A 24,526-nucleotide genomic window follows, 5' to 3' on the forward strand; every position below is an offset into this window, starting at 1 on the left:
CCTATATGTACACACATCTGGTAATATATTCTGAAGGTAGCATAGTAATGCTGTACATTATATATGGGTTTAATTTCAATAGATGAGCTTGTAACTATTTTCCCAAGTGCTTATACCAAACCACTCCTCCATTAATACTGACATGGTCACTACAATTCCTAATGTTACGTTTTTAATCTATGTATTGATATTCCACGTTTTTTTCACTTTCAGTTTTTAAATTTATTTAATTTTTAAAGGTATTTTATTTCCCTGAACATCAATAATGTTGAGTATGCTTTGTCAGACATTATTAACCATTTGGCTATCTTCTCTATGTAGAGTTTCAGTCCAGGTTAACCAATTCTCTCATTTTCCATGGTCTGAGTTTAGTTTTGAGTAGATACTTTTAGTATAATCTGAGTATGATTCAGTTACAATCAGGTAAGATCTCCAAATCAGTAGGCTGCATTTTTGCTTTCTTAATGGTATCCTTTGATCAAGGAGTTTTGAACTTTAACATGTTTCTACTTGCCACCCTTCTTCTTCATAAATAGCACTTAATGGTTCCCCTAAAACATATTTCGTCTTTGAGGTTGAGAAAATGCCTCCACACCTGACTTTCTACCAGTCAATTGTGTTGCTTGTCTCTGTTGTTTCATCAAATACCCTGGACTGTGTTTCTGTGGAATTTGTGAATGGTATCCAGTGGAGGTTGTGTCTTGTACATTTTTATCTCTATTCACATTCAATTGTCAAGCTATTCTTTGGTCTTACTCCACAGCATTACAGTGCCATCCTTGTTTATGTGGATCATCCCTTGGTCCCCTGTTCTGCTCTTTTGATCATTTTGTCAATATTGTATCAACCCTGTCTATAAAGCATTTAGGGTAAGGGTGAATGGCTAACACAAAAAATCCTTTGTTGGTATCTTTACATAAGTGTTTGGTTTTACTATGTAAAATACAAATCACCCTGTTTATTTACATACATACACACATTATTTTACTCAGGAATGACTTTAATCTTGCCTGTCAATTTGAATTTATGTTCTTCTTTGCTTGCCTGTACTGTGACAGACACTCTAACAGCAACTTGAAGAGGAAAGAGCTTATTTCCTCTTATACTTCCAGTTCAAAATCCTATCAGAGCATCGTGGTCCAGTGGCCACAGCAACACAGTGTCCAGCATCCAAGGCCAGTATCATCAGGTCTGTCTTGTCTCCATCTTCATACAGGCTTCTCTTGTCTCTGTGTGCCATGTACATTGGCAGAGGTGCTTTAAATATATATGTGGTGGTAGCACATTGGTACAAAGATCATCTAATATAATCTCCTTCACCACAAGATGCACCAATTAATCACATCTAAAATAACCCAGCTTACAAAATAAGGTAACTTCTAGGGCCAAGTGTGTGTGTGTGTGTGTGTGTGTGTGTGAGAGAGAGAGAGAGAGAGAGAGAGAGAGAGAGAGAGAGAGAGAGAGAGAGAGAGAGAGAGCAGGGGGGAGAGACTGTTCAGCTTCTGACAGTCATGTTTCTACTTTTACTTCTTAAGTTAGCATGTAAACTAATGGGTCTGAGGATGGTATTTTCACACATATGCACATTTTATTTTATTCTGGCACATTCTCCTTCCCCTGGTTTCCTCTATCCCCAACCCTTCACTCGATGATGCACTTAGCTTTCTTTGCCCTTAGCCTTGAACTGCATGAGTAACATCCATTTTGGTCCTTGTTTCTGTTGATGCGCTGTGGGACTTCCTCAGGAGTAGCTTGACTCTCACAGCCCCTGGCACCAGTTTACTTACTGTTTACCGTTTGCCACACGATTCTCCATCCTCAATGCCTCTCTGTGTCTTACTTACATTTTGCTTATTGTGGGCCGCAGTCATGACAAGTAAACTTGTGATACAGGGCTTTTGTCAGGGTTTCACACCCTCACATATGACTGTATCGCTTACACAGGCTGAGGAAGTGTACGTGTAGAGTCTGGGGAATGCTGAACCTGGTGGTGCCTGGCTGAGATGAAACAGACAAGCTTGCTGTATATGTGTGGGTCTGGGTTAGAGAAAGGACAGCCATGGAGAGTATGATAAAAGACCACATCCACTGAGACAAGGAGGAAGAGCTTGCAGCTGGAGAGTGGGGAATGAGAGCCCTACTCCACATACTCCACATACTGCAGGGAAGAAGAAGGCATTTTGGTATGAAAAGTTGTTGAACCGAGACTAACTGGCCGTTAGCCTCCCTGGAGAGATAGTGGAAGGGAGGGGAGTAAATTAGTACAAGAGAACTTAAACAAAGCTCTCCAGCAAATGTGTGCAAAATGATAACAATTAGAGGTCATTTGTGACCTCCCAAAGGCACTACGTTTGATAGCACAGAAGCCACTTGGGTGCCATGGGTGTTTGCCCCTCTGATTGGTTCTCTGAATTCCCAGAGACATCAACACTGTGCTTGCCCAGTGAGGCACTGCCATGGTCCCATCAGATGTTTCCATAGAGAACACAGACAGGAAGTATAAAATAAAATACTAACCATCCTCATTTCCTAAATCCCAGTTCTCTCCTTCTACCCAGCTGTGGCAATATTAACTGATTAATATTTTCAAAGCTAGTTAGTGCTTCCTTGCATAGCATCTATCTGTCATTCTGGCCATGGAGCACTTTCTGTCTCAGGTCAGAGCTTGGTACCTTATCATCTGTATTGCTTTCTGTAGGTGGAGAATTTGTCTTCATCTTTTTAGTATACACACTACCTTTAGCTTAGGGCTCACATTCATTTATATTGCTTTTAAAATTAGAAATATTTTACTTTAAAGTATTTCTGCCAACCTCCAGCTTTCTATATACCCCCTGCAAACCTACCCAATGGAAAAGGACCAAGATCAAATTACTTACTTCATATTTGCTTTAAGAAAATGGCATAGGAACTTCAAAGTAATTTGGTAAAATTAAATAATTTTTCACAGAAAATTATACTTCTTCACCCTTTATCAAAAGTAGGCAAAGTAAAGGTTGAATCTCACAAAAGGCAATGGTGTACCTTGGAAAAATAAAATTAACAGGGAAAGGGACCACGTTGGACCTGTCACTTGATATTAGGGGATAGAAAGAGACACATGGAGAAATGTTGCTAAGATATTAAGAGCTGGTGAGACAGTCAATGGGACAACACTGGCTGAGCATGTGCGAGACCCAGGGTTTGTTTCCCAAGACCAAGACCGAGGAACAGAAAGCAAGCAGGTTGAGACGGACTATATCATCATACATCTAAGTCTAAAGTTTGGGTTTTATTCATCACCCCAGTTGCCTCTGGAAATGAGGGAAGGAACTAATAAAGCAAGATGGGGCAAAGGGAATCACGAGGAACAAAAAGAACCATTGACTCCTTCCCCTTCCCATTAAGCTTTCCTTTGGCAATGGCAAGTCCATGTCTATGTGGGATGTTATTCTTGGTTTCACTTTGTTTTGAAACTAATTAACAGGTCTTTTGAGTACTTTTCATTTTAAAAATATTAAATTAGAATGAGATTTTAATCTTTTTAGAACATCATATGTGTTCCCAAGGCTGGCAAGGACCAGACAAACAGGACAGTCTGTCACATCAGTTTATAGCCTGTCAGGGGTTAAATAAAAGGAAGAGGCAGAACTCAAATTCCTCTCCCTCTTACTTTGCTTCCCATAAGGAGGGGGCATCTCTCTGTGTCATCTTTATTTAGCTCTTAATTTTACATTCTTCTTCCAAGTTGATCCAGAGATCAAACTGAGGTGGTCAAACTTGGCAGCCAGTGTCTTACTTAGCCTGTTAAACCACTTCATGAGCTCCATTCCTGATTTCTGTTGTCTTCTGAGATGTCACAAAGTTCTGACTCAGGTCTCTTATAAAGGGGCAGTTTCAGCATAGTATCCACACTTTCTGTGGTGCTTCTGGTAGGTCATGTGCTATGTTTAATGTCCCCTTTTAGCTCACTTAGTGCTTAAGACCCATTTTTTCCCCACTCTGAAAAGAAGACATCAGTTGCCTTGTGCTGCATTGTGAAGGTGAAAATACCCTCCCACTACACACACACACACACACACACACACACACACACACACACACACACACACACGTGCACATACCCATGCTCACAATCATACAGATCCTCTCTCTCTCTCTCTCTCTCTCTCTCTCTCTCTCTCTCTCTCTCTCTCTCTTTCTCTCTCTCTCCTGGCATATGAATCAGGAGGCCTAATTGGTAAGGGCTGGACTCTCCTTCTGCTAAGCGCTTTTTCTGACTTTGATACTTTGATGCTTTCCCTCCCAACTTAGACCAGCATTGGCCCAGGTCACATTGGTAAAACCCTTCCTTTGATTTTGAGATCATGGATTGGCTATAAAATTAGGAGTACAACGTTTTTCTTGCTTCAGATTTAGCCAACTAAGAAGCAAATATCTTGTGCTCATAGGGATAATAGTTTCATAGCATTTCCTCACCTTGGAGTACACAGGTTCAAATGCTTTGCTGGGAAGAGAAGACAGCTGCTTTGCAGGTAGTAAGAATTTATTTTATATCCTGTTTTCTTTAACCATATTGCTCTTACTAGGATACTATCCTGACATTTTGTAGGCAGCAAAAACATACAAAGAATGCCTTTTGCAGAGTATTTCACAAGCCTGGACCCCACTTCATAATCTGTGGCAGAGGCATCTTTAATCTGATTCCAAAGTGGGTAATAGATACATGTGGCAGTCAAGCTTGAACCAGGGCCACTGTCCCAACATGTCTGATGACTCCCATTGTAGACTCCCAGTGTGGTGTGGAGGGTTAAGAGTGGCACACCAGGGAGAAAACAATGAGGACTGTCCTGTGAGTGAGACACAGAAATGCAATCTATTGCAAAGCAGAAACTAAGCAGTAATTCAACGTTGACAATGTAGGATTGTTTCCTGATTAAATATCTGTGTGCAGCTTCCGGGCAATGCAGAGCCACCAGGGAACATTGTAAAACGTTGTTGCTCTTTCCTGTTTGCCTAATCTCTTCAAGGCTCTGTTCCAAGCATCTTGTTCTTTGAACCTTCTCAGCTTGCCACTGGGGCTTTGGGGCTTCTCTTCCTATTGACTACTTAATCACAGATTGATTGGCATAGATACCACAAATCATTTGCTTTTAAGTGTGAAAAAGTACTTATTTTGTTTATTATTTTTCTCTATTTGATATGTTTGCATACATGTTTGTGCATATGTGTGGATTGTGAGTACTAGTGTGTGTGTGTGTGTGTGTGTGTGAGTGTGTGAATATGTGCATTGATGTGAAGGCCCAAGGTCGGTACAGGGAATCATCCTTCATCCTTCACTGAGGCAGAGTTTTTCAGTCAAGCACAGAGTTCATTGACACAGCTAGTTGTGTTAGCTAGCCTGCTCTGGGGCTGAAGGTACAGGCAGGTCATTTACCCACCTGACATTTATGTAAATTTCGGAGAATCTGAGTTCTGGTCTTCGTGTTTACATAAGTGCTTTAACCACTGGGCCATCCTCCCAGCCTAAAGGTACTCATTTTAAAGTGCCTGCTTTACACTACGTATTATGTTAAGTAATATAGATGAACTCTAGGTGTTTCAAGCCCACCCCACTCTGCTTTATAGACATGGACAATGAGAACCTAAAGAGGTGACAGGATCTGCCTGCCCAAGGTCTTATAAGGGACTGAGTGGGAAATGATGGCAATCTAACCCATGTTCTCCCTGACCTCCCCCATTATATCAAGCTCTTCAGTGATAGCCATTAGAACCCCTGCTAAAACTCTGTTTGCCAAATTCAAGAATACCCATGAATAGAAGAGAGGGAGTGCTAGCAGATTCATCTCCCTTCAAATGAATTAATTCAAGAAAATCCCCCTCTTCCTACAAGGACAGGATAGCACAGTGGTACTGACATATCATGAGACATGGTGGCTCACAGCCAAGGGTAAATGCAGTTCCAAGAATTACAATACCTGCTTCTGACCTCTTCAGCATACATATATGCAGGCAAAACACTCATAGACATAAAATAAAATGAATAAGTCCAAAATAAATGCAAAGACAAAGTAAAATCCAATCTAGAATGAATGCTAGCTACATCTTGCTTACCTTATACGGTGTTATCTCTGGATCACATAGGAACACCAATGAACAGAATGGGAATGGTGACTATAGGCTCTAAGCAGACATCTGCTTTGAGCAATGTTGTGATACAGAATTAGGGCTTTTACTTGTGACCATGGTGATGCTATGATGCAGTTCCATTCGACAAGAATGCTGAGGCCCAGAATAGAAGAGCAGTTTCCTTTAGGTCACTACTAAATAGAGTGTTTGCAACTCTATAACTAATACTCTGCCATCCACAGACTATTTGCAACTCCATAGCTAATGTCTGCCATCATGCTGCATCCACAGACTATAACTTCACAAGTAACACTCCATGTTCTCACCATGTCCACAGACCATTCATAACTTCACAACTAATATCTGCCATCTCACCACATCCGCATTATCATTTCCATTGCACCAGATGCCCCACTGTTTGTAATTTAGCTCTCCTTTTTGGATTTGGTGATAGTTTCTGTACTTGTTCTTACTCAGCAAGGAGGGGCAAATGAGGGTGGAGTCTAGCCCAGAAGTTTACTGTTTGTTCTGCATCTGCCTACTCAGACAGATCTCTCTCTCTCTCTCTCACACACACACATACATGCACACACGCACGCACACACACACACACACACACAAAGTGTAACTATTACCTATGTAAAATATAAAATGTAGACACAGCAAATGACCTGTGATACCTCCTATGTAATTTCACAAATGCACAAAAGCAGTCTCACAGTGAATCAATTATTTATAATTAATTAACCAATCACTTACCAAATGGGGCAGCAGAGAATCTGAGATCAGCATTGTTCAAGCAGTAATTGGCTGGGAAAGATACACTTCTTGTCACTGGGATTGGGAACAATATCGTGAACACTGTGTTTGTTGTTTTGTATTCAGAATTAATTGATTGCCAGTACGTTCCTCTCAGCTGGGACTGTCAGGTTCCAGGTTGCTGGCTAGAGTCAAATAATTAAAAAGAAGAAAAATGTAGAAGGAGGGGGTACTAATCTTCCAGATTCTCTTGGTTCTTCAACCTCACTTTATGAGGCAGCCATCTTGGCATACTTATCGATTGTGAGACAAGACGACTAATCCCCTTAAGGTCATTAAATGTACTTAATTAAAGAGCAGTTAGCAAGCTTCTCTTTGCTAAAGTAATGTGGCTGTTAAAAGTGATTTGTACTTTACCAATACAGAAGCTATTAATCTGAAGGTCAATTTCTCATTTATATTTTCCCAAACAATTGTATTTGGTGGGTCAAATAAACAGAGAGATGGATCATGCACCTGCTTGATGCAGGCTCTGTAGTCATCATTTAGAAAGACTTTGTCTAGCTGCTCTGTCTATAGTCATCTCAGTCCTCAATGTGACCCGCCCTCGATCATTTTCTTAATGTGAATGCTTTCTTTATAGTGATTGAAGGGAATTTGCTTAATATGAAAAATATAGCTATGTCTTTGTGACTGGACTTGTTTCAAATTCCTTTGAAATGAAGAATGAAAGAACCAGATAAATTTGCATTATGGAATGGTAACAGCTATGACTAATTTAAAGAAAAGTCAAAACTGAGTTTTCAAGGCTCATAGCTGGAAATCATTGGCTGCTGGATTTCTGTCCATTAATTCATGGTATAATCATAGGGAAATGCAGGAGATTGACTGGCCTCTCCAAGCTTTCCCTGTGTGGCCCTTTGCCTTTCCAGTAACATCAGCTGTAACTCTCAGGCTGTATCTGCACCAAGGAGAATGCTTAGTGATGGGGCAGACATCCAGAGAGCTGCTTGGGTTCTAATGAGTTCCTGAGGAAAAGAGGGAGCCAGGGCAGAAGGTAGTGCTACCTTCCATGCTGCAGATGCTTCCTTTAGGTTGGGCTGACACTACCTGCCTTCTGGAGTCCTGGGGAATTGAACACAGCATTCTGAGGAAGAATAGCAAATCTGAGTGTGGGCTAATTACCTTTTGGACTATCTTGCTTCCTTATTCCTGTCCTCTAGCTTTCATTCCTATTTTTTACTTGGAAAATGGATTCTGTAAAGTCAACCATCTGACTTCAGAACATGTAAGAAAACATTCAGCCCCACAGGGAAAAGAGAATCCAACCAAACAACAACGATTTATTGACAGAGGTTCTTTTCAATCTGTGTCTCAAATTACAGTTGCAAAGGTTAGACAATGATAAATGGGGAGACCAAAAAAAAAAAATCAGGATTTTAAAGGGTAAACAACAGGGGAAAAAAGATCTGAGCTCCATGCCTTCAAACAACATGGAGGGAGAGGCTTGACCCTTCCCAACCACTAATTCCTTTGCAATGAAGATAACTACTTCACTTTGGCATCACCTTACAGAGGTGGACCAGATGTGCAAAGCTTAACAATATGGAGGCTGATGTGGTTGCCTTAGACCCCAACAAAGACAAAGCCTATTGTTCTTTCTGGTTCTGGAGTGTGTGTCTCTCTCTGAACTCACCTGATCACAAAGTTCTAACTAAAATGGAATATTGTGTTCTAGATCTTTGGTGATTACTCTGGTATATTCATCTTTCATATGCCATAGCTACAACAGAACTAACATGCATATTGAGAATCTCTTCTGCACCAGAGTAAACTTCTGAGGAGCCTCGATCCAAGTAGACAGGTTTCAGTAGATGGGGATCTTCTATTAGAGATTGGATTTGGAGGTTGGGTTGGGTTAAAGCCTAAAAACCAGAGGAAGATAGTGCAGTAACATTAGCTGATCCTTGGTCCTACCAAACATGTTATCTCTCATGTTATACAATGACCTGGGAAGTGAGTCCACTTTTTGGGCTTGCAGGTTGATCACACCAAACACCAAACAAGATGATTCTGGGAAGAGGGATTGAGGGGTTTGTTTGCTGCACTGATCCTGTAAGGAAGGAGAGGAGCAGATGGGTGAACAGTTATTTCCCTGCCATCACCCCTATACTCAAGACTACAGAGCGAAGGTTCCCTTTGTTATTGGATCTTCTTCTTTCTGACTAGATAAGGGGTGGGAAACTGCAGTGGTAACATCCACATTGTGTGGATAGAAGATTTCTTAGTTTTTTGTTTTTTGGGTTTTAAACCAAATTCCAGGTAGAAGCATTTGACCCTCTGGTTCTAGCATGTGCGTTGATCTGAGGATTCATGCATCTGCAGCTGCAGGGTCTGTGATGCAATCAACCAAGTCCTCAGGTTGCAGTCTGATTTGTTTTCCAGGAGTTTTCACTTCGTTCCTCCTGCATTTTCAAGTTTGCCAATGTCATAGCCTTATCCAGGCCATCTCTTTAGTATTCCTCTTGAGACTATTACAGTTGATTTAAAAATACACTCATTTAGATATTTTCAAGCTGCTTACCAGTTAACAGTAGTTATAATGTCCCATTTATCTAATACAGTTGCTTCTGCTGTTTTGATAATCAGATAAGGGTCATTAAGCCTTTTTTGAGATTAAATAGCACAAAACCATTTTTTTGTGTGTTTATGTGTCCCATTAATATTGGAGCTTATGCTTGCAGTGGCTTAATGTTTCCATTTTTAAATATCATTTATGTTAATATGGAAAGGCTCTATTATCTAATTGTGAGGATTATTGCCATTATCTTCTAGAGTAATCTCTGTAAATATTGGCCTCCATATTTTCTTGAGCTGTCAGAATTTACCTTGACACTTCAAAGGGGGTTCAAAGTATCACTTGCTAGTGTTGCTATTCCTTGCTTTTACAATTTGGTGTTTTGTTTTTCCCAACATGCAGGTGCCTGGTTGCCAGTGTTTATTTAGCTTCTTCCTGTGCTATTATCTGGAGCCTTTATACAGGGGAGTCAGGGAAAACTGTCACTTTAAGTCCACTCGAAATAAGACAGGGGTGGGAGACATAAAGGAGTTTGAGAGTGCATGAGAGATAAGGCAAATCAAGACATGCACCTTTTAAGAAGAGTTCATTTTTGATCTATATTAAAACTTCTCAGAAACAGAAAAGCATAAATCAAGAGGCATATAGAACTTGAAATTATGTACAGCATAGTAGCCCAAAGTCTTTCTATGGATTTTACATCTTAAAATATCTGCAAAGTCCATGTTTCAAACATTGTCTTTTATTATTGATGTAAGTATACCAGTGCATTCCATATCATCCAATTATTAGCTAAAACAAAATCCCCACACTTTTATATATACAGTCTCACTTTCAACAACACAGGGGAAGGTCTTCCCATGACAAGATCACCAAGGTGTTGTGGAATATTATTTTAACTAGGCAAAGGTGTGTTACATTTGTTTATGCTTCAGAATTTCACTTATCTATGTAAGGTGTGCCACTTGTCACTTTTGTTTATGCCTCATTTGCTTAATGCTGTAAAGATGTGTGTTTAATTATGTAAAGATTTATTGCACCTGTTTCACCTTGCCCGCCTAAGGCACCTGATTGGTCTAATAAGAAACCAAGTGGCCAATTGAGGCAGAAGAAAGGGTAGGTGGAGTTGCTGGGCAAAAGGAATAAATAGGAGGAGATCTCCAGGAAAAGAAGAAAAAGAACAAGAAAAGGAAAAGGAGGAAGATGCCCAGGCCAGAAGCCAAGTATCCCCCTCCCACACTCCCCAGCCAGCAGACATGAGAAGTGAAAGTAAGATCTACAAAAGGAAAGAAAAGCAATGAGCCCTGAGGCAAAAGGTCGATAAAGAGATAACAGGTTAATTTAAGTTAAAAGAGCTAGCCAGAAAAAAAGCTATGCATAGGCTGGGCATTGAAAACTAATGATAAGTGTCTGTGTTAGGATTTGTGGGCTGGTTGGAGGCCTAAAAGAAAGAAAAGCCGGGTACACCTACCTAGGCATTCGTTTGCTTGGTTTTTAACTAAGCACAAGTTGTGTTGCTCCATGCACAGTGTAACCCTGTAACACCCCAAATATAGATGTAGCCTCTCTGGGTGGTACTACATTTGCACAAATCAGCTCCCTGGATTAGTCTGTACTTCCGTTACCTGAGTACACAACACTTCTTCCTGCCCATGCTGTTTGCTCAGCACAGTCATGGCTCAGACCTCTTCAGGTAATGTGGTGTTACCATCTTCCTATCCTGGGGACCCTCCACATAAATGCCAGCTGGAAAAAGTACAAAATTTGATATTTGGTCAACACCAACCTAATACTTGGTCCTGTGAGAAAGATACATACATACATACATACATACATACATACATACATACATACATGGTTTTGTTTGTTGTTATTGCTGTTTAGAGATGGGATGTTATGTCAAACAGGCTGGCCTCAAACTCACTATCCTGATTCAGCCTTGCTAGGAATACGGGCATCTCCCACCATGCCTAGGTCATAGATAATGTTTCTTAAATGCCAACATGCCATATGAACTTCAAAGAACACCAAAACCTGCTACCAGTGGAAATGGGTATAACTGTAAATCCTTGGCGGTAGCATCTGAGATGTGTTCTCTGTCCCAGGTGCTCTATGTTACATCTCACAAAACTCTCACCCAAGTGATGGTCATTAGGAACCTGTCTCTTCTCCTGATGGGTAAACTGAGACATTAAAGCACTCTTTGAAGAGGTACATTGCTAATGAATGGGTGAGCAGGGATTTAACTTCAAAGACCTTGTTAATGAGCAAGGACAGGAAAGCAGTGAGAAAGATCCCTGACTTTAAGTGTGTGTCTTCTTCATAGGGAAGTTTGACTTTTATCCAGTTACCTTTTTCTCCTTACTCACTGACCCAGCTTCTGAGCAAATTCTCCTGTATAAAGGTAGAGAAGAACTCTGTGTGTAAAAATGTAAAATAAATATCCTAATACAGTAGGTCAGCAATCTCATTTTCTCTCCATAGTCATTGTGTTGTTAAGAAGGGCTAAATTTAAATAGTAATGTAATATTTTCATTTGATATGAAATATTAATGGTGATTCTAAACTCCATTTTCAAGGAAATTATTGGTCACATCTGTGTCTACAGTGTATTCCTTTACTGCCCTTATCTTGGCTGTCTTTGATTTAGACAAAATGCATTAAGCTTGTATTTATCTCTCCTCAGGTATTCATGACACTTGAAAGATTGTTTAGTTACACTTGCACTCCTCAGCCTGAGCATGCAGTCTGCCAAATGGAATTACAGTGCAAGGCTAATAGATGTGATGTTTCTTGTCATCCTGTGAAACTCGGTCCATCACACCACAGACTTTTTAGTGAAGACTGGTCCCTCTTCGTCCTCACAGCAGAATGTGTTTTAGTTACAAGTTTCCTCAGTCCTTTCAGAGGTGAATACCAGCACCCTCTTTATCAATGCCTTCGTGAAGGACACTGCCTTCTTGTCCTTAGGTGGCCTCACACTGCCATGCCATGCAATGAGAAGAAAGTATAGATTTGTATAGTATTTGACTTTCATGTTTTTATTTTCTTTTGAACTCTGCAGCTTCCTTCTTCTGAACTGAAGGTTCCTAGACTGTTTGTATTAAACGGATCTCAGTACTCACCCACTTCATTAGGGAATATAGGGAAATTGTGGCTAGTATCATTTGTCTTCAGGACTTCTGGAGATTTGGGGGAGGGGGAATGTGGAGGAGCATTCTCTCTGTGTGCTGCTAGCTGTTTACTGCTCTGCCTTCTGTTGTTCCTGTTGCATCATAGTAAATGAGCTTCATCAGCTTCCACCAAATGACCACAGGGCCTTATGCTCCTGCTCATCACACTTCTTGGGAGACTCTTTGACCTCCTTCATCTCTGCTCTTTTTGCCCCTTTCTGAAGACACACAGTACATTTTCTCTGGCTTGGAATTTAGTTATGGGAAGAAAATAATACAAATTAGATGCTTTTGAAGTACAAGAGTTAGGGTAGACAGAGGGAATTTGGGCATCTCTCTCTCTCTCTCTGTGTGTGTGTGTGTGTGTGTTTGGGCATCTCTCTCTCTCTCTCTCTCTCTCTCTCTCTCTGTGTGTGTGTGTGTGTGTGTGTGTGTGTACACACACCAATATATGTATATGGGGGTCATTGGCATTATCTCACCAAACTTTATTTTATTTTTCTCTGCCTGTTAACAGTGAATGATGGAGCTATAATAAAATTTATGTTGAAGTAGAAGGCATGGTCATAGTTCTCCCATGGCAGTCACGTTGTCTGAATGTAGAGCTCCTGCAGACTCCCTCACACTACCTCAGCCCTCAGTTCCAGGCTCCAGCCTACCTTCCATTTAAATCTTTGCTCAATTATTTACTTGTTTTGTTAGCAATCTGATGTTTAAACCCTAAACTCTCTGAATTATTAACATTTTAATCAGTAAGAATATATAATTTAGGGCTCAAACTGCTTAACCTGTAATCTTTGTTTGTATTTTATTTGTCTTTCATGTATTTCCTGCTATGCTCAGATGACTCTTCATGGCCTCTTTATTCTAAGTGATACAGAGATGGACTTGAACAAGTAACTGTATCTACTTCTGAGGAGCCTGGAGGAAATGGTGCTATGTATCTGCAATGCAAGAGGCTGAGGAAGGCATGGCCATGGCTGGCAACAGCTGCTATACAGTGTAAAGATAGAAGAAGGGAGAGTTGCCATGTAGGTTTTAGATTAAAATGAAGGCTTTGTCATCCCATTACCACTCTGACTCAGAAGATGGAGTGTGGTGAGGATGATAGAGTCTACAGAGTCTACATTGCTTATAAATTATTGCATTTGATCAAGTGGAAATCTGAAGGTTTTCAGGCCATTAAATAGATAATCTTGACTAGAGACCAACATAAGATGAAGATGGTTTCTCTTAAAAAAGATATAAGAAATGTAAAATAAATATTTTTCTTATTTTATTTCAACATGTAATGCATGAAGCTGATTTATTTTCCAAATGAAAGCTTCTAAAAAGATATTCTCTACAATAACCTGCAAAACCAGTCCTGATTATTGGAACTGAACATTGACTAACTAAGAATGGATACACTTATGATCAACTAGAAGTTTTTTTGCAGGAAAGTGCATGGATGCAGACAGAAATATTTAAGAGACAAATATTGGTGTGATATATTTCAGTGTAGCAAGGCAATGTTACTTGCAAATTAGTCACTGGCAATGTGCTTGGCTTTGTTCCAGGAAGTTTGAAATAAGGTTCCTTCCTTGGGAGTCCTGTCCCCCAACTCCATTTGTTTTCTTAAAACACTTTTGCCTCCAGGACTTCATGTTCAACCAAGATTTCCTTTCTCCAGACATGTGTCTGTAATATAATGTATATCCCTATCTCTAAGAACAGTGCCTGCCCTGTGTCTAGGCAGATGAATATGCAATTTGCAGGTTGCTGATTAAAATGAAAGTCTAAGAGTGTACACAAATGTCTGGTCACAGTTTTAAAAGGAAATCTCAAAGGCTGACAGAATATCCTCCCCTTGTCTATACAACTCAACAGCTTGAGTTCATGTCTATGCAGTGAGCCTCTTACTGTATCTCTTAAAGAAAGAATGAACCTGTGTGTGAACCACAGCCAGGAAGACTTTGGCTGAGAGACTGTGTCTGAAGCAAATGCCCCATGAGAGCCCCCTCCTGCTCCCCCATTCCTCTGCTTCAGTATTCTTGGCCATTGATATACAAGCAACAGATACTCATGGGATTTCCCTTGGCACTGAAGAAAAACCCAGTTTTAGATCATAATAGCGCAGCTAGTGGTGAAGAACACAATGTTATCAGTCAGCTTTTACCTTGGCACCTTGGGAAGGGGCTTGGTGTGGAGAGCAGAGAAGCAGAGGATAGGGGAAGGGGCTATTCTCTATGGATTCCCAAAGTTACACTGGAAGACCACGGAGGCATTTCTTCTAAACACTGTGTATGGGAGCCATTGGTGAAATAGTGGGTAGTGGTGGGTGAGGACGAGACAGTTGCTACTGATGTAGTTGGGTTGAAAGAGGCCATTTGCATAAGTATATCTTAGAGTATGATGAGAGAAGTGATTACAAAATCTTTAACTGTTTGAAGTAGATTGTGCAAGCATTCCCTGCTGTCCAAGAACATGCCCAAGCTGCACACAAGAGAAAGCATTTGTCTTCTGATTCTGAGACTAGCCTATCCCATGCTAGTGATTAATTTACCCTGTGTTGCTGAGCTAGAGCCATAGTAACAACAGTTATAATGGAGAAAGGCAAAAATGTCCTCATTCTTCCTTTAAAAATTATTTAATTAATTTTACATGTATGAGTGTCTTGCCTGCATGCATGGCTGTATACCACATGTGTGTCTAGTTCTATGAAGCCAAAAGAAGGTGTTGAGTCCTTTAACGCTGGAGTTACAGATGGTTGTGAGTCTCCATATAGGGGATGATGGGGCAGGATCCAGTCCATCTCATTGTGTCGTTCCTGGGCCAATGGTCAATATATATATATGTTCAGGCATCCAGGCTGACAAACATTAGGTAGAGAGTGAGCATAAATTGTAGATCTCCATTGGTTCCCTCTCCTCAAAGCTCAAGGAACCTAATGGAAGATGGGGAGCAAGAATTCTTGGAGCCGGAAGGATGAGGACAGCAGAAGATCAGATTTGACTCAGCAGGGCTGGTAGGGAATAGCAGACACTGACACATCAATCATGGACCCTGTGTGGGTCTGCACTAGGTCCTTTGCAAACACATTATGGTTGTGAGTTTGGTGTTTTTGTGGGACTCCCCACAGTGGGTTTAGTGGAGGCTCTATTTTGCCTTTTCTTGTAACTGTTTTCTTCCTACCAGGTTGCCCAATCCAGCCCTGATGATGACAGTTTGTGCCTAGTCTTACAGTAACTTGTTGTGCCATGTTGGGTTGATGTCCCTGTGAGGCCTGCTTTTTCTGAAATGAAATAGAGAAGGGGTGGATCTGAGCAAGGGCATGGGGGCCAGAAGGAGGGGGGATATATTGTATGAGAGAAGAAAAAAGAAGAAAAAAAAAGACAAGAAAGGGAAAGAAAGCAGACTAAACAAGCCAGATGGGCAAATGAGTATCTTCTGTGTCTGCTCCCTCCTCCAGGTTCCTGCCCTGCTAGAATTCCTGTCCTGACTTCCTTTGATGATGAACTGTGATGTGGAAGTGTAAGCCAAACAAACCCTTTCCCCCCCAATTGATTTTTGGTCACAGCGTTTCATCAAAACAATAGTTACCCTTAGCAGGACAAGTACCAAATACACAGTACATTTACAGGACTCTGAGTGCTGGATTGTATACAACACAAAGCAGGGGTGAAGATGGAGAGTAAGTGGAAAAGTAGGGGAAGCTCTGGACAGGCTAAATGGAAGGTGTGGACTCGGGACTTACTCTCTATTTTCACGTTTAAGGGAAATGGCAGTTTTCACTAAGGAGGGAAGTGCTCTGGGTAAATGAAAGACTAGATGAAGAAATAGATTCAGAAAGTGATGATGGTAAGTATGTGAGTCTTTTCACAAAGAGGATGTGTTCAAAGAAGCCTGTCTTCAGGATGATGAAGTCAGGGTGATGATATCAGATAAACAACTCTCTGGAGCAAGCTGTAGGTCACATGAGGGGAGGGGAGAGACAGGGAGCAAGAAGGAAGCAAAGTGTGATCTGCCTATGAGCTTCTAAAGAGAACATTTTTAAAGGTAATACTCAGTTAAAGAAATAGATGCTCACAAGTAGTGACTGTAGATATTGGTGACTATGGGATACTGGGGTGCACTATTGAGAACAACTGGCTAAAACAGATACAGATGAGCCCCCTGTCCCCAGAAGCCTGTGTAGTATTTGGATACTGGTTGTCTCTGAGGCATAGGCAATTTTGGAGTTCGGGATGTAGGCTTTGGGGCATCTTTCAACTATAGGTGACATCTAAGAAAAGAAATAGTTCCCCTGGAGTTTGGTTATTGCCAAATCCCCAGAGATCCAAAGGGAGCCAAACAACAACATCAAATACTAAGAATAAAACCACAAGGCAACCAAATTGGGAGGACATACAAGACAGACTGTTAGGCCTTGTCATCCCCCTCTCCCTCCCTTCCTCTTTCCCTCCCACTCCTCTTCCTCTCTTCTTTCCTTTTCTTTTAGAAAAAGTATCCTATATCACAGATTGGCCTTTAACTCACTATACAGCTAAAGATGGCCTTAAACTTCTCATACCCCTGCCTCCACATCCCCAATGATTTGATTACAGAAATATGCCACAACATCTGGCTTTGTGCATGCCAGGCAAGCAAGGTACCTACTGGGCCTCATCTCAGCCTGGCAATGGCTATTTTTTAATTGTTCACTGAATTACTTTGAGAAATTACATACATTGGAGTCATTGCATGTAACTTATTGTTTGAGTCAATTTGGTATCTTCAACCATCATGACGACAGACAGTCCCCACTGTTCAATGTGGTATCTTCACCCACCATAGTGACAAGACAGTCTCCACTGGTCAATTTGGTATCTTCACCCATCACAGTGACAGAAAGTCCCCAGTGTCTTCATCCACCATGGTGACAGACAATCCCCAGTGGTTACTGATTTAAGGTGATTGCATATTTAATTGGCTTAATGAATGATTTCAGTGTAATGGTGCTTTGTGATAGTTTTTTGAAATATACTTTATTATTTTACATTAAGTTTGTCTTTATTGTTATTTTGCAATAACAGATACTCTGTACCCAATCATAACATTAGGCCAAAGTCTGGCACAGATTCTGTTGATCATTGAGCATGCTTGGTTTGGACTTAAGGTTACCTTCCACAGTGCAAGGTGGGTCATTCACACAAGTCCTCAGACTTTAGACAATCTCCAGTTTTTGCAATCTCACACTAGAGGAGGAGAATTCTGGGGAGAGGAGGCAGAGAGGCACTGTAAGGAGACACCATGTAAAGACCAGGAAAATAGGATAGATCAGGTATTCTCTAGTAAAATAAGGCCATGCAGAAATACATAGATTAGTATTTATGGATTAAGAATTAAGAGAGAAATAGTCAGCAAGAAGTCCTAGTCACTGGCCAACAGTTTTATAATTATATAGCATCTGTGTGTTTATTTGGGGCAAGGTGGCTGTGGAAACAACCTGGACAGGTTTCTTTCTTGACAACCATTATTCTTTGGGCATGTGAGCTCAGCTTAGTCTGCAGTGGGCATCTGTCCAGACCCTCACACACAGCACAGTTACACATGAGTTGTCTGACTGTGGGACAAGTGCTGGTCATTGTGCTTTTGTCTCTCTGCACTTACCCAACAGAGCTCTGAGGGGAATTGCTGCATTTCCCGGCATTGAATCATTAGTCACCAGCTCAGCCAGCCTCAGCCCATGTGTCTTTCGGGACCATCAAGCCACCATTTCCTCTTCCAGAGAATCAGTGAAAGTATGGTGCAAAGGGGAAGCTAATTAATTTTACAAATAATAACAAATCCTAATAAGGTAAATGAGATCATGGGAACTGATTAAGAAATACACTGTGCTTTTTCTGTCTTACCACACAAATTGGATCTTTTGTAAATTAAGACATTAATGTATATACAAATCTGGTTGCTGCTAACAACATGAATTTATTATCTATCGTTCCTTGAGACAAATGATAGCTATTTAGATTCTATTAGAAGGACTAGTTGCATTTTGAGCTTGTTTATGGAGTGAAGGCTTGAATACCCAAATTCCTTCAACATGCCCACTCTCTCCACCATTATTCATTAGTTACTTGCTGTGAGTAATCAAAAGAACAATTTCTACTTTCATCTTGAAAATTAGAGGACTTTTTATTCTATCCACAGACTTACAGTTAAGCACTGAAATATTGATTATTGTCTGGTTAGGGGATAGAGTTATAATTCAGGCTTCATTTGCCATGAGACACTGAGAAGTCTAATTTACTTAACCCCATGTTAGCTTTCATGCAGAAAAAAACCCTGCAAGTTCTTCTCTTTGAAAAAAAATTAAATAGGTTCTTGACTGGTAAGCAGAGAAACAAATACACAGAGAGATACACTCTTTAGTAAATCTGCCAGTGGATTTCAATGTTCTAGAAAACCAAGAGGCAGAGGAACTAAACGAGCGGGGTGAATATGTCTCCAAACCTCCCCACTTAGCAGTCATAATGACTTCTCTCTGCTCTAGGTACCCAGAGGGATGACACACACACAGTAGTTAGTGTCTAGGATGTGCCACTTAAGTTTTCGAGTTCTTACATAGTCCACTCTGCAGACAACAGAAAATAGCTGTGATATAAAGATATTTATAACAGATAGTTTTTTAAAAAATCAATATATTGCTTTCCTTATAGTCGGTGTACTACATGGACTTGGAATAACACAGACATAGCTTTACAACAGTAAGTAAATAACAGAGACAGGTGAAAATAAAGGAGAATACAGGTAGGTATTGAAATAATAATAACTCAAACCTGGGGAAATAGTCTGGGGAGACAGCCCATTCACTAGTACACTTCCTGCAAAAGCACTAGGACCTGGTTCAACACCAGGAAATCTACATTAAAAGCTGGATATGGTGAAATGTGCCAACTTTTGGTTTGGATATAGATTGTATGTGCCAACTTCTGGTTCTGAGGAAGTGAACAAGATTCCTCTTGCTGGCTGGCTATCCATCCTGGCTGAGTCATCAAGAGCTGGGTTCAGTGAGAGATTCTGCCTCAAATAAAGTGGAAAGCAAATGAGGAGACAACCAACATTGACATCTGGTCTCCACCCATATAGGCTCATGTTGGAGAGCAAGCACATATGTGCACATGCCATTCAAATGAAATTAAGCCAGTGATAACATTGTGTCTAGGAGTGTATGTGACTGGAGCCCATGTAGTTTCAGGCACTAGAGACAGTCAGGGTCAGACAGATGTCTATAAGCTCTGCAGAGGCCACAGTAGAGAGAAAAACAGGACTGTAAGGGTCCATGAACTAGGGACCAAAGCAGTATTTCAGTCATGTCTTCTGCTATAAGATCTATTGTGTTGCTTGTATTTCTCAGTCAATTGTTTTGACGACTATGGAGGAACAAAGAGCAAGGCCAGAAGGTGAATCGCAGCTCCCATGTCTAGCACATGCAGAGCTGAGAACTCTCGGTTGCTCCAAGTCTAACCTTCTGCTAGACCACTATAATGATCTCCTAGCTAAGACTCATTGTCTCACAAGAGCCATGGGAGAAACCAGACTACTAAGCCATTGTAAGGTGGGATCATAGAGGCATTTCTAAAATTACATGTAAACACAGAGATGACGTGTTTCAGCTGATACACATGAGAAGAGGCAGTTTGTGGGAACAATGGCATATACATGCTAGTAAACTAGACAATTTGCATTTTTAGATCATAGCTTTCATAATCAACCTGTCTATGTGATCATCTGATCTATAGTACATACCCTTTACCTTTTTTCTTTCTATGTCTTTACTGACTCTAGCTGATATGGTGTTCATTATTGAGATTGGCTCAAGAATCTCATGTTAAAAGAACAATGTTCAGAGAATGTTTACACATAGGCAAGAAGTTAGCTTCCACTTGTCATATATCTTTCATTTCCAGGCCAAGATAAATGCATTATTTGGGAGCTGTGTTTAAAGGCTAGTAATCAGGAAAATGGTATTTTTTATGAGTTGTGTAAAGGCTCTGTGGTGTTACTGAAATATCTTGATTGCTTTTATGAATGTATTTAATGAGTCCCATTTAAAATGTGATGCTATTTATTTACCTTATGGGAAGCAATGACTATCTCTACCAGGCATTGTACAAACCCAGGGGCATATTGTTTTTTTGTCTGTGAGTTGAACCAGAAAACCCTGGATCCAACTGTTAGTCACTCTGCTGTGCCTATGTGAACTGTGTGTTGTGCCCACGGGAGATCTGGGCTGGGACCTTCTGTCTAGGAGTCTCTGGTCTGGAATCAAAGCTTAATTGAATAACAGCAGGGACAGCAGTTGGAATAGATGAGCTGGATGGTCAAGATTGTTCAAGGTCATGAAACAGCCCGGCAGGAGGTGGGGCTTAAACCATGGGCTCGTGGATGATCAATTTTGAAGAGTTAGTGAATTTCTGAACAGAAAGAGGCTTGCTTCAATGTGGTGTGAGAAAGAAGGAAGTCGTGGGAACAGCTATATGATTCTAGAACTTTCCCAGTGAGTGTAGTTCATAGGCAAAGCTCTTGCGTTTAAGTCTTTCAAAATGTATAATTTGGTAAATTTTCATAGGATTACTCCATCTTATCACCATCAAGTCTATGAGGAAATAATTGAGAATACTTTTCCGATCTCCAAAGTCCTCTTCAGACATCTTTGGCCATGCAGCTCTGATGACCACGTTTATTTGGTTTTCCATAACACTCTAATAGTGACATAATAGAGTTTCCATCTGTTGTTTCTGAATTTGTTCTCTTAAAGTTGTTCAAGGTTTGTCCATCAGTGATTCCTACCTTCCGTTGCTACATGGTATATCATTCAATGAATGTGCCATGATGGACATCTGGCTATTTTCAGTTCTTGCTTATCACAAATAAAGCCATAATTCACATTTGTGTAAGCATCTGTGTGATATGCCTTCATGTACATTAAAACTGTTAAAAAATAGTTAATTAACTATATGTGGATGGATGTTTTAATTGGAAGCATGTTTGTGCACCATGTGCATGCCTGGAGCCTGCATAGGTCAAAAGAAGGGATCAGATTCTCTGGACCTGTAATTATAGATGGTGAGTTGAACTATGTTCTCTGGAAATCGGGAAGTCAGGAGAGCAAACTAATTTTTAAAGGGGGAACAACAGAGGATAGGACTCCATGTGTCAGGTGCTGATAGTTTAAAGAGAGAAAGAGCTAAACTTGGCTTCTAGATTTGACCAATGGGAGGCCACTGTGGTTTCAAGTCAGGTTTATCCAATGTAGTAAATACCTCATAAGAACAGGAGGAAGCAGGGAGAGAACCCACAGAACAGATGAGTACTGACTATACTTTCACAGGGCTTGAGCAGAGATAGAGGGTAGCACACAGCAAGGATGGGCTGAGGCAGAAATAAAAGATGAATATATAATTTAAAAGAATTCAATGTACAAAATCAAGATTAGGATGCATCGGTGCCAGAGGTGAGATGGGATTGCACTGTGAAGGGAGGGTGTGCATACACTGTCCGGCCATGCTCTCTCCATGTTGAATCCAATCATCTCTCAGAGAAAAGGGTCTGGGGGTGCATTTACGTGGGGAATGTGAGAAGCTGATTGAGTGCCACTAGGAGTACCACTAGCTTTCCAGATCTCTGTTCTGAATTTAGTCAGAAGTTGATAGGTTCCATGCTCTCTATGGCCCCCACAAGTGGCTATTTTTCCTTAGCAACATTTAGAAGTTCAAATGTGAAAAACAAAGGTGGTGCTTAGGTGGAAACTGACACCGGAAGGAAGAAAAAGGTAAGCCAGTGACGTTATAGTTACAGTGTTGTTGAGCAATTTTTGGAGCTGTCCGGTTATGCCTGGGAGACTGGCCTGGGATGGTAGGGGAGGACCTTGCATGGGTCACAGACTCTTTGAACTCTTGGTGAGGATTTAATACAAGCAGATAGTGAGGAGGAGGAGGAAGAGTAGGGGTTGTGAATGGTCAGCCTTAATTTAACATTCATGGAGGCAGGCAGATTGAGACTAAGGGCACAAGGTGAAACCAGAATTCCTGCACTTTAAGTACTATGCTATGAGTCCTGGGGGGGGGGGCTGCACTCTGGAGCCTTATGGTGTCTTCTACAGACATCAGGAGCCCAATGACCCCTAGGCTTTAGCAGTATCTGGAGAACCAACTTACTCTGAAGATTAACTACTCATGGTGAGATTCTCACACAGATGCCCCAGGAGATAAGTTTAGATTACTTGCTCCTCAACTCTTGCAAAGGCTTCCATCTTTCTCTGCTATGCTACTTGCTCTTACCTCCCAGGCTCTTACAGTGTGTCTCATTACTTGTCTCTGTCTCCTCGTGCCTTCGGTAAATATTTTTCCTTGTTCACAAGAGCTTCCTTCTCCAGACTGTTTCACATGACATAATTATCATGTCCTTTCTGCAGATTAGGAAGTAGGTTGCTGAGCACAGAGGCTGGGACAGACATTTGAGAACCTCTTGGGCAAGTGATTCTAACATATTGTCAGAATATACCTTCTGGGATGGTTCTGTATATCGTTTTGGAGGGTGGGGTCCAGGTCATTGTTGTTGCTTTTGTAGGGGAGCATCTGTGAAGTTCTGGCTTGCTTGACCTGAGGTTTTCTTAACTTGACAGCTCACCACCCATTTAAGATCCCTCCTCAAGGAACAAGGCATATTGCATTCTCTGGGTTTGATGTAGTGATCTTATAAAGTCTTGAGTGTAGGAACCCCCTTTCCCTTTCCTGATCACAAGCAGGGCCCCTCCCCCTCCCTCTTCTGATCACCAGCAGGACCCCTCCCCCTCCTTCTGCTGATCACCAGACTCTTTCCTCTCCAGCTCTTTCCCAGGATTTCTTTTCTTTCCATGGTAACCTGGGGAAAATAAAACAAAAAAACTACAATGAACATTTTGGATAAGGTTGATGAGGAACCCTACCCTTTATAAAATTCTCAGTACTGCTCATATAATTATTTTGTACTAGCTAGGGTACTTCTCATTCTCCAAAACACTTCAGGTTTCTTAAAGCAAAGTCATAGGTAGAGTAAATCTTGACATGGTTTTTTAAAAATTTAGAAACAATTCTGTGAGCCCAGTTAACTGATGATGTGGATTGTAGCCAAACTGAAATCTGGCTGTAGCCTGCTATCTTAATTCTCAGGAGAGACTATCTATTCCCTTTGTCTTGCTTTTCAAATCTGTACATTGTACCTGCCAGGACTAATGTATTGTATTAGTTTAATCTATGTGAAACACATCCTAAATTACAATTCTATTAGCAAGATGTGAGAGAAGCAAGCACTAAGAAACCAAGACTAGGAAAGCAGTGTTGTACAGAACCAGGAAAGAACTGGAAGTTTTTCATTAGCGACTCAAGTCAAGTCGTTATGAGATTTTATATAAACTAGCAATATGAGTCTGAAAGGGTTTCTTTAGAAATAACAGAAGTAGCAACTCTAAATGTTCTGGAAGTAGGCATTAATATCTATGAAGGGTAGAGGAACTGAGTGTTATTCTTGCACTTCTTCAAGGTGGGGCTCAGGCAGTTTTTGCTTTAATAACATTTGAAAACAGGAGAGCTAAGCTAATTGATTTTATATTTGCTATTCTTAAGGAAAGACAGTGAGTTAATTTTATGACCTCAAGTAATGTTAGTCAACGATCAAAACCAGACTCTACAAGGACTCTTTGGCATTAATATTGGTAGTCAGTACACAAAAGAGTGGGTTTCAGCATGGCGTCTTCATACATGTGCAACATTGCGCTTGGTCTCATTGTAGTGAGATATCCACCTTTTGCACTGACCATGCCCATTGGGGGTGTGGAGAGAGGTGCAGAATTGACCTGTGGGGGCTAGGTCTGGGGCCAGGACCCCAGCATGCTCTCTGACTTCCTGGT

General features: G+C 40.9%; 1 protein-coding gene across 1 annotated transcript in view; it reads left to right on the forward strand.

Annotated features, from left to right (window-relative positions):
- Window positions 1–11,448: 11,448 nt before the first annotated feature.
- Ush2a (usherin) overlaps window positions 11,449–24,526 on the forward strand; it is a 213,811-nt gene continuing 200,733 nt past the window's right edge. The window contains 1 exon segment of the mRNA XM_051185778.1: window positions 11,449–11,623. Within this exon segment, the coding sequence (XP_051041735.1) occupies window positions 11,449–11,623 (175 nt within the window).

Source organism: Phodopus roborovskii, unplaced genomic scaffold, assembly GCF_943737965.1.
Source record: "Phodopus roborovskii unplaced genomic scaffold, PHOROB, whole genome shotgun sequence".
NCBI lineage: Eukaryota > Metazoa > Chordata > Mammalia > Rodentia > Cricetidae > Phodopus > Phodopus roborovskii.